The sequence below is a fragment of the Triticum urartu genome, chromosome 4A (assembly GCF_056163025.1).
Source record: "Triticum urartu cultivar PI428250 chromosome 4A, HENAU_Tu73, whole genome shotgun sequence".
Taxonomy (NCBI): Eukaryota; Viridiplantae; Streptophyta; class Magnoliopsida; order Poales; family Poaceae; genus Triticum; species Triticum urartu.
In genome coordinates this window covers 201,728,913-201,739,385 of record NC_141876.1, presented here as the reverse complement: position 1 = coordinate 201,739,385, position 10,473 = coordinate 201,728,913, and the positions used below count along the sequence as shown (strand labels likewise).

At 53.2% G+C, this 10,473-nt stretch overlaps 2 protein-coding genes across 2 annotated transcripts; both read right to left on the bottom strand.

Annotated features, from left to right (window-relative positions):
- Positions 1-1,778: 1,778 nt before the first annotated feature.
- LOC147975374 (uncharacterized) lies at positions 1,779-2,787 on the bottom strand. The gene is made up of 2 exons (XM_087520387.1): positions 2,689-2,787; positions 1,779-2,228 (listed from the first exon to the last, which is right to left on the bottom strand). Exons 1-2 carry the CDS (start codon positions 2,785-2,787, stop codon positions 1,779-1,781), a joined length of 549 nt encoding a protein of 182 aa, XP_087376513.1.
- Positions 2,788-8,332: 5,545 nt separating this feature from the next.
- Positions 8,333-8,874, bottom strand: LOC147975373 (uncharacterized). The gene is made up of 2 exons (XM_087520386.1): positions 8,573-8,874; positions 8,333-8,477 (listed from the first exon to the last, which is right to left on the bottom strand). Exons 1-2 carry the CDS (start codon positions 8,872-8,874, stop codon positions 8,333-8,335), a joined length of 447 nt encoding a protein of 148 aa, XP_087376512.1.
- Between the last annotated feature and the right edge of the window lie 1,599 nt (positions 8,875-10,473).

Sequence of the window (10,473 nt, the reverse complement as noted above, 5' to 3'; positions counted from 1 at the left end):
TCACTAGACGACGATGCGGATGGCCAGTCTCAGCCTGACCAAGCTTCGACCAGTGGGCCGCGTGCGGCCACGCCGACTGCTGCCGATGCCGACCAGGCCGAGACCCACCAGTCGGCCGCTCCACCACCCAGCGCTTCTGCCTTCGCCGACTCGGTGGATCCGCCCACTGCTCCTCTGGCCTGGGTGGCCGTTTTATCTTTCCTGCCTTTTCTGTCCTTGTATCTTTGAACAAGTTAAATTCGCCCACTAGGGGTGTATGTTAAGACTCTCTTGAATGCTGGCCAAGGGCCTTTTGCTATGTAAATTAATTTATTACCACAAGTCTGCGCTCTGCCGGGTTCTACTTCTTCCTTGCTTTTTTGTTCTTCTTGGCTTTTTCCTTTGTCGTCATCCTTTGGCTGCCGCCCTGCCAGCCGGACAGTTGCTCTGAGGTGTGCGGATGGGTTAGGGAATTGGCCATTTTTAGGATAGACAAGTACTTTGGCCACCTAGAACGTAGCAATTCAAGTGAGAAGCCGCCTTGCCGGCTGCTCAGCAGCCGGACAGTGAGGCAAGGAGCCGGCTTGGCCTATGCTGATGCTTTTTTCCTTAGTCATTTTTCATGTGGACACCATTTCCTGCCTTTAGCTCTTGCTAGACGGACAGTCGCTCCACGAGCTGCGGCTTATGGCAAGAGAGTACTTAGATGTCGGCACACTACTTGTCCGACTGCAGGTAATATCAACATAGGATAAGGCGGCAAGCCCCCGGGCCGACTGGAAGGACCCGGTGCCAGGCGGAGGAAAGAATAAATACATTCATAGGTATAATCTTATCATATACATAAAAGGGTAGTCCCCCGAGTGCTCCTCGAGGGACCCGATGTCTTTGCTCTTAACACAAAAGGTAGAGTGGTACATACTACATTAACTGTAAAATCTTCGGAGGAGATTTGCGTTCCATGGGTGCTCTGTCTCCTTGCCAAATTCGTCCTTCTTGCGCGCCCTAGGCTTCTACACGTTGATGAGGTAGTAGGAGTCGTTGCCCAAGGCTTTGCTGATGACAAAAGGGCCCTCCCAAGGTGTCGAGAGCTTGTGCTGGACGGCTGTTCGCTGGATCAGTCGAAGCACAAAGTCCCCCTCTCGGAAGGATCGCGGCCTGACCTTCTGGCTGTGGTAGCGGTGCAGGCCCTGCTGGTAGATGGCGGACTGACTAAGTGCTAGTAGCCGACCCTCTTCCAGCATGTCGACACCGTCTTCTCGTGCTTCCTTTGCCTCCGCCTCCGTGCAGATGGTGACGCGAGGTGAGTCAAACTCGATGTCAGTTGGGATGACGGCCTCAGCCCCGTACACGAGGAAGAAGGGAGTCAAGCCGGTTGCTTTGTTCGGTGTAGTCCGAAGACTCTAGAGGACGGCCGGCAGCTCGTCGATCTGGCAGCCAGCCGAGCGCTCCAGCGGCTCGACAAGTCAGGGCTTGATGCCGGACAAGATGAGGTTGTTTGCTCGCTCGACTTGGCCGTTCGACTTTGGGTGGGAACCGGACGTTAAGGCTAGTCGGAAGCCCTGCTTCACGCAGAAACGGGCCAAGGCGCCTTTGGCAAAGTTTGTGTCGTTGTCGGTGATGATGCTGTGAGGTACGTCATTCTGGACGGTGTTATCTGCGATGAAGGTTACAACAGTCGGACCATTCAGCTTCTTGATTGGCTTTGCTTCAGTCGACTTGGTGAATTTGTCCATGGTGTCAAGCAGATGGGTCATGCCGCCACGTGCTGTCTTGAATGGGCCCACCATGTCCAACCCCTACATGGGAAACAGCCAAGTGAGGGGGATGGTCTTGAGTGCAGAAGCCGGCAGGTGTTTCTTGGAGCTAAAACGTTGGCATCCGTTGCATTTCTTGACCAAGTCCTCGGAGTCGTCCAAAGCAGTCGGCCAGAAGAAACCATGGGGGAAAGCTTTGGCGACAGGGGATCTGGAGGCTGCATGGTGGCCATACTGACCTTGATGAATATCTCTGAGGATTGCTTTGCCCTTCTCTGGCTCTACGCAGCACTGGAACACGCCAGTCACTCTGCACCTAACAAGATCTCTGTTCACTATTGTGTATGCTGCTGCCCGGCGTTGCACCTGCCAAGCCAAAATCTCGTCGGCTGGTAGCTCTCCGCTGACCAGGATGTTGAGGATGGACTGTGCCCATGATGGTGCTTTGACCACTGTCATCACGGCCACTGGTACCAGGGCGGTGTCATAGCCCTATAATTTGGTTGCAGACAGTGGCATTGCATCCATGCATCATGTCTAAAGTTATGTGAAATTGAAATAGGTATTGTTCCAAACCCTAGCACCAAAATTAAATCAACTTAGTTCAACTGAAAATTGCATTCAATGAACCCAAAATGCCTTTATCAATGTTTGATATTTTTGGCAAGGCTTTGAGTCCAAACCAAAAATGGTGAACATTTTTGTGGAATATTTTGGGCACTAAATTTAAGTCATTATTGTATTTGAATTTGGAATTATATTCATAATATATGGAATATGTTTCAAATAACTTTGAAATGTTTATGTGCTATTGGAGAAGTCCATCCAGCAACATAAAAAAATTCAAAGGGTTTTTGTCACTGTTTTGAAATTGTTGTGAATATTAAACAGTGGCAGAATGTTAATCAAAAGAAAACAAAACAAAAAGTTAAAAAAAGGACAGAAACCTTACCTGTCCAGCCCAGCCGTCCCAGCACTGTAGCTGGCCCAGCTCAGCCGTCGCACCGTCTTCAACCTCCTGCCAGTAGGCAGGAGGGCGTGTGTTCCGCATGCGCGTGCACGCGCTGCGGCCACCTCCTCTCTCCCTGCCTGCCTGGACCTCCCTCGCGTCGCCACGCACCTCCCTGGTCTCTCTCTCACTCTCCCCGTGCTCCCTCCCCCTCCTCTGTCTCGATCTCTCATGCACACCCGAACGCGGCCATCGCCACCGACGATGATCACCGTGGCCACCATCTACCCTACCCCTCTCCTTACCATCCAACGGCTCCATCGCGACACCCTCTTCCTCATCGCCAAGACACGTGACGCCGGGAGCCCCATGCCGTCGTCCTCGCCTTCGTCTTCTTCCGCGGGATCACCACCGACAATTCGACGTCGTCTGACCTCCCCTGAGCTCGCCGTCTGCTCCAACCGACTCACCGTGAGCCCCGGCCTCCTCTCCCCTTGCTCCCGTGCTCCTTTTCTCGCCACGGCCACCGTTCTGCCGGCGACAGATTCGCGCCGCCACCTGAGCTCCTCACCGCCATGGCGAGAGGCCGTGTTCGTCGCTCCTAGGCACATGGACGTGCTCCAGACCTCGCCAGGAACCCAACCCGCACCCCAACTCGCTCTCTCGAGCGCTGCAGCTGCGTCCCCGGACCCGGCTGAACTCCGGTCGCCGCCTCGCTCGCTGCCGTCGATGCCACAGCCCACCCGAGCACCAGCCACTACCACTGTTCGAAGCGCCGCAACAGCAGCTCTCCAACGCACCTATCCGCGCAAGCTCTAGCCGCCGGAAACGGCCGGACGGGCATCGCTGCCGTGCTCTGGTTATCGCCGGAGTTGATCCGGTGATGTGGACGGATTAGATTAGTCTAATTGCTGTGATTAGCCAAACTAAAGCTCCTGACAGCGGGCCCTACCACTGGTCAAACCCCAGTCAGCGCTAGGTTTGACCGGGATTAGTCCCTGTGTCACTGACGTGTGGACCCCGCATGTCAGGTTTGACCTGGGTCAACCTAGTTGACCTGCTGACGCAGTTCTGTCGTCATGCTGACGCAGTAAATGTTTTCTGGCATTTTTATAATTGAAAAATTCCAGAAAATGTCTAAAACTTCTAAAAATCATAGAAATTAATCTATAACTCAGAATGAAATAAATTATATATGAAAAATTATCAGAAAAATCCAATCTATCCATCTATACCATTTTCATGCATGTTAGAACAACTTAAGGCTACTGTTTAGGACAAATCGAATGAATGGTCTTAAAATAACCACATGTGGAGTTTGAATTTGAACTTTGGGTTCAAACCAACCTCATTTAACCCGTTGCTAGTTGCATTAGCTCAAATCACAGCATATTGATATGTCATGATCATGCATCATATTGTACATTACATTGATTGTGTTCTTCCTTGTTTGCCGGTGTTTGTCCCCTCTCGATAGACGTGGTTCCGACGACGAGAACGATGACACGGGTGAAGTATGTTCCTCTTCAGAAGTGTCAGGCAAGCAAAACCCCCTTGTTCATTCCGATGCAATCCCACTCTCTTGCTCCTGCTCTCTTTTACTGCATTAGAACAACACCGATTCAATTGTTACATGCTACAGTAGCTGAACCCCTTTCCTCTGCATGCCCTGTCATTGCCACAGTAAATAGATGAAACCCACTAGCATGAGTAGGAGTTGTTTGAGCCCTGATGTGCCTACTCATTCATGCTTGTTTGTCATGCCTGCTACTGCTTAGAGTTGAGTCAGGTCTGATTCATCGGGGATGAATTGGAATGGTGATGAACATGTCCTACTGTGTGTGAGCTAAGTGTGTGAACACGATTTGGTAAAGGTAGTGGTGAGAGGCCATGTAGGAGTACATGGTGGGCTGTCTCATTGCAGCCGTCCTCAGGAACTGAGTTCTGTGTTTGTGATCCATGAACAGTTACTACCACACATTGTGCTCCGGGCGCTGCAAGCTCTCTCGACTTATTAATCTACCTGATCTCTGTCCAGGAGTTGCAACTAGTTTCTGGTGTTTGGAGGTAGTGTTAGTAGTCTACCAAGTGGCACCCAGTACAGGTGGGCTTGGGACAGACTAGGCACAGTGGCCTGGTGTACCAAATGGCACCCAGATGGTGGGCTTGGGAACCCTGTACACATCGTTTGGGGCCGTGATCGACACCCTGGCCGGATCTCCTTGCTGATGGAACCCGAATAGGCGATAAACCTGGGCGAGAGACTTGTGTGATTAGTTAGGTCGTGGGCGACTCCCTCACCAGGCTTCCGCTTGAAGGTTGCCGAGATACACGACGTGTACATGGTGGTAAGTGGCGAGAGCGTGTGTGAAGAAGTACACCCCTGCAGGGTTATCATTATCTATTCGAATAGCCGGATTCCTCGGATATGGAAACTTGGACCCCTTGCATAGTTCATAGACAAGTGAAAGTGGATACTCTAAAATGCGCAAGATAAGCGTGAGTGCTATGGATGGCGTTCTCGTAGGGAGACGGGAGCGGATCCATAGTGGTGTATTGATATGGTGAATATGTGGACTCGTGTGAGCCACCTCAAAAGAGTTGCTTGCAGTCATAGTTCAGGATAGCCACTGAGTCAAAGCTGGCTTGCTGTAGTTAAACTCCACCACCCCTTTGTTGATACCGATGCATATGTAGTTAGTTCTTATGTAAGTCTTGCTGGGTACATTTGTACTCACATTTTCTTAATTTATGTTTTTGCAAAGAGACTTCAGTCTCGCTAGTAGTTCCACGGGGACTTCGACGTTTAGCATGATACCTCAGCTACGATCTTGTGCCCTCGGCAGGATCTGGTAGATAGTCAGGCTTCTTAGCCTTTTCCATTTGTAGATGTCTGTACTCAGACATATTAAGCTTCTGCATGTGCTTTGACTTGTATGCTCTGAATGTTGGGTCATGAGACCCATGTTTGTATTATCTGGCTCTTCGGAGCCTAATGAATAAATACTTGAGTCGTAGAGTTATGTTGTGATGCCATGTTGTATTTACACATATCGAGCATATTGTGTGTATGATTGAAATGCTTGGTATGTGTGGGATCCGACAACCTAGTTGTTTATCCTTGGTAGCCTCTCTTATGGGGAAATGTAGTCTTGTGCTTCCATGAGCCATAGTAGTCCTCTACAGCCCGGTTCACCGGAGTCCTGCTAGCCCCGCACTACTGCTCCGGAACACTTGACTGGCCGGCATGTGTTTCACTTCGTTCTTGTGTCTGTCCCTTCAGGGAAATGTCTCGCGGTGACATCCGGACTCCTGCCGAGCCTGCTACAGCCCGGGTTCCCGGAGTCCTGTTAGCCTAGTGCTACAGCCCGGATTCGCACGCTGCTAACCGACATGCTCGATGTTGATTCATGTATGCCTGTCCCCGTAACTTAGTGCCACTTTGGGTTCACGACTAGTCATGTCAGCCCGGGTTCTCTATCATATGGATGCTAGCGACACCATCATATACATGAGCCAAAAGGCGCAAACAGTCCCGGGCCATGGTAAGGCTACACCCGTGGGAATACCGTGCGTGAGGACGCAAAGTGATATGAGGTGTTACCGGCTAGATCGATGTGACTTGGAATCTGGGCCAGGTTCTGATGTCCCCGAGCCGCCTGCTGCAGTCCCCGAGCTACCTATCGAAGTCTTTGGGCCGATTGCTGCGGTCCCCAAGCCAGATCCGACTGTTCCGGGGGCTCTCGGCACGAAGATGGACTCTGATTCCAGTGAAGGCTTGGTAGACGGCTTGCGGAGGCACTGGAGGGAGACGCCGGCTGGTATTGCTTACCGGGTGGAGCTGATCCATGCCAGGGCATCAGCTTGCTCGTTGTCGGCCCGGGGCATGTGAAGGAACTCGTACCCGTCAAAGTATCCGCTGATCTACTGGACGAGGAAGCGGTAGCTCGCCATGTTTGCATCCTTGGCGTCCCAGTTGCCAGACGACTGCTGGACCACCAAGTCCGAGTCACCGTGTCACAACACTCGGCGGATACCAATTTCTTTGGCCAGTCAGAGCCCGTGGACGAGTGCCTCATACTCGGCCACATTGTTGGAGGCAGCAAAGTCAATTTGCAACAAGTACTTGAGCTTGTCACCTTTGGGAGAGGTGAGGACGTTGCCGGCTCCCAGACCGGTGCGCATCTTTGAGCCATCAAAGTGCATCCTCCAATGAGTGGAGTCGAGTGCTGGCGGTAGGTACTGAGTCTCGGCCTAGTCGACGAGGAAGTAGGCGAGCGCTTGGGACTTGATTGCGGTGCGAGGCTGGTAAACGATGGTGTAGGGAGCCAGCTCAATGGCCCACTTCGCCACCCGGCCTAGTGCATCAATGTTGCCTATGATCTCGGTAAGTGGGGCAGTGCAGACGATCGTGATGGAGTGCTCTTGGAAATATTTCTTGAGCTTCTTGGTGACAAAGTACACACCGTAGCACATCTTTTGGTAGTGAGGGTAATTCTGCTTGGAGGCTGACAGTACTTCACTAAGGTAGTAGACGGGCCTCTGGACCGGCTGTGCTTTGCTGTCTTCTGGGCGTTCGATGATGATGACTATGCTGACCACTCGGCTGGTGGTGGCGATGTAGAGGAGCATGGGCTCTTTGGCAGCCGAAGCTACCAGGACAGGCGGCGTGGTCAACATCTTCTTGAGTTGGAGGAATGCTTTATCTGCCTTGTCGTTCCATTCGAAGCAAGTTATTTTCTTCATTAGCTGATACAGGGGCAGGGCGTTCTCGCCCAGCCGACTGATGAAGCGGCTAAAAGAGACCAAGCACCCGATGGACATCTAGACGTCTCGCAGCCGGGTAGGTCTCTACATCCGCTCAATGACCTTGATCTTTACGGGGTTGCACTCGATGCCACGTTCTGAAACAAGGAAACCAAGGCGCTGGCTGGCTTGGACTCCGAAGACACACTTCTCTGGATTGAGCTTGATTTGAAAACGGCACAGATTATCAAAGGTCTCCTTGAGATCTTCTAGGAGGGTGCCACACTTCTCTGCCTTTACCACAATATCGTCTACATAGACATGGGCATTTCTGCCGAGTTGCTTGAGGAGGCACTTCTGCATGCAACGCTGAAACGTGGCACCGGCATTTCTCAAGCCGAATGTCATGGTCAGGTAGCAAAAGGCTCTGAATGGTGTGATGAAGGCGGTCTTTAGCCGATCGGCCGAGTTCAGCTTGATCTGGTGGTAACTAGAGTAGGCATCCAAAAAAACTCAACAGCTCGCATTCGGCTGTGGAGTCAATCACTTGGTCTATCCGAGGCAAGGCAAACAGATCTTTGGGGCAGGCTTTATTGAGGCTGGTGTAATCAACGCACATGCGCCACTTGTTGTTCTTCTTCAATACAAGGACCGTGCTGGCAAGCCACTCCGGGTAGAATACTTCCATGATGAAGCCAACTGCCAACAGCCCGACTATCTCTTTAGCAACAATTATTCTCTTCTCTTCTGACAGGCGACGCAGAGGTTTCTTGTCTGGCTTCGCATCTGACCTGATATGTAGCTTGTGCTCGGCGAAATCCATCGGAACACCCGGCATGTCTTTGGGAGACCATGCAAAGATGTCCCAGTTCTCATACAGGAAATCGACAAGCTCGGTTTCCTATTTGCTGTCAAGGTTGGCCCCTATGATAGCTTGCCTCTCCGGGTGCTCCGGTTCCAAGGGGATCTTCTTGGTTCCTTTGGCCAGCTGGAAGGAACCCTGAGCTTCCGATTCCTTGGGGTCTGGTGCCAGGTCTGGCTGCTTGCTGGCCATGGCCACAACCCGATCAAGGAGTCGCTTCTCAGCAGCAATCACAAGGGACTCGGCCAGCCGGCTGCTGGCAACAGTGCAAGCGCTGACTTTTGGTAGTCGCCAATGATGACGATTAGGCCCTTGGGACCCAGCATCTTCATCTTGAGGTATGCATAGTGAGGCACCATCACGAACTTGGCAAGTGCTGGCCGACCCAAGAGGGCGTGGTAGGGGCTCTCCAGGTCAACCACCTTGAACCAGATTGGCTCGCAGCGGAAGTGATCTTTATCTCCGAAGAGAACCTCTATCTTGATCTTGCCGATTGGTGAGCAGGAAAGGCCGGGTACAATGCCATGGAAGACGGTCCGACTGGGCTGTAGCAGCTTCTCCTTGATGCACATCTTCTCCATGGTGTCGCGGTAGAGGATGTTGATGTTGCTACCGCCATCTATCAGAATTCGGGGGAAGCGACAAGCTCGTGTCTCCATTGAAAAGGTGGCATCCAGCACCATACCATAGGAACCCGGAGAAGGCATCACTTCTGGGTGGTCGGTGCGGCTCCAGCTGATGGGCTTCTCGGACAAGTGCATGAACTCCGGGACTTCAGAGGCGACAGCGTTCACCTCACGGTGCTGTTGGCGCCGAATGTGCCTATAGTTAGCCACACTGGTGAAGACGACATAGGCTCCCTATTCTTCTAGGAATTCATCCTGGACTGTGCCGACTCGGCGCACCGCTGGCTGCCAGGGAGGTGGAGCTGGCAGGCCGGCAGGCGGAGGCGGCAGCCCTTCGCCCTTGGCAATGCAGGTGAGCCAGTGACACTTCCTGGTTGTGTGGTTGGACGGCTTCGCACCGCTGTGGAACTAGCAAGGAGCATCAAGAGTCTGCTCGAAAGAGAAGGCGGGCAACCAAGCAGGCTTGCCGCCCTTCTAACGCTTGGGGCCAGACTGGCCTTCCGGCCGTTGATCTTCAACTGTTGCTACTTGCCGGCTGGCAGAAGTTGGCTGCGGGGCCTTGCGCTTGTTATCGTTTGACTACTGGCGCCGACTCGACTCGCCAGCCGATGTCTGAGGAGCCGGAGGGAGCACCTTTCCGGATGCGTCTAGCGGAGCTCGGACTTCATGGAGGAGTCGGCCGTGGCGTACTTGCCTGCTATGATCAGCAGCTCGTCGAGTGTGGTCGGCTCGTCGCAGAGAAGTCGGTGCTTGCGTAAGGTGCCTTCTCTGCACCCGGAAGTGAAATACTCTATGGCTTGCACCTCATGCACCCCTTCGCAGGAATTGCGTAGTTCGGCCCACCGCGTCAAGTAATCGCGGGTGGGCACGGTTGGGCCTTGGACGCACAGAGAGAGCTGGCAAGGCTTGGGCGGCCGCATGTAGGTGCTGGTGAAGTTGCGGATGAAGACATCTGTGAAGTCCAACCAGCTGTTGACGCTGTAGGGCTTGAGGTTGTTCAACCATTTCCGAGCCGTGCCCTGGAGCATGAGTGGAACATACTTCACGGCAATGCGCTTGTTGCTGTTTGCTATGCTGACGGCTGTGGAGTAGTCCACCAGCCAATCCTCTGGCTTCACAGAGCTGTTGTACTTGGGCGTATCTTGAGGGAGCGAGAGCCCTTTGAGGAAGGGCTCGTCGCGAATGCGGGGGCCGAAACAGGCCAGGCCGAGTGCATCTTCTTCTTCCATCGCCAGGGATCGAGCCAGTTAGTCGATCCGATGGGCTCCGAGGGTCGGGTGCTCAACAACCGGCGGGGAGACGCGCCTCTCCCTGCGCGGGGAGGCGGATGATCGCCCCGCAGCTCGAATGCTCAAGAGCGACCGTCTTGGTCACGCTCGTTGGTGATGTGGGTGCACCGGGTGACTGCGGCTAGCAGCCAGCTCTTGATCTCGCCGCATGTGGGCACCGCCTGTTGGGGACTGGGAGGTCACCCCATGCTTACGGCGGGGCGGGGGGGAGGAGGGTCTCAGTGTGAAGGCCGGGTTCTACCACACGACGGCTGGCTTCTTGCTG

Excerpts from the sequence above, each read along its gene's own strand:
- LOC147975374 (XM_087520387.1), bottom strand. The coding sequence starts at position 2,787 with ATGCGGAACACACGCCCTCCTGCCTACTGGCAGGAGGTTGAAGACGGT. Across the intron at positions 2,229-2,688 it reads GGGACGGCTGGGCTGGACAG|GGCTATGACACCGCCCTGGT; the intron begins GTAAGGTTTCTG and ends ACCAAATTATAG.
- LOC147975373 (XM_087520386.1), bottom strand. The coding sequence starts at position 8,874 with ATGGAGAAGATGTGCATCAAGGAGAAGCTGCTACAGCCCAGTCGGACC. Across the intron at positions 8,478-8,572 it reads ATCATTGGCGACTACCAAAA|CAAGCAGCCAGACCTGGCAC; the intron begins GTCAGCGCTTGC and ends GGCCATGGCCAG.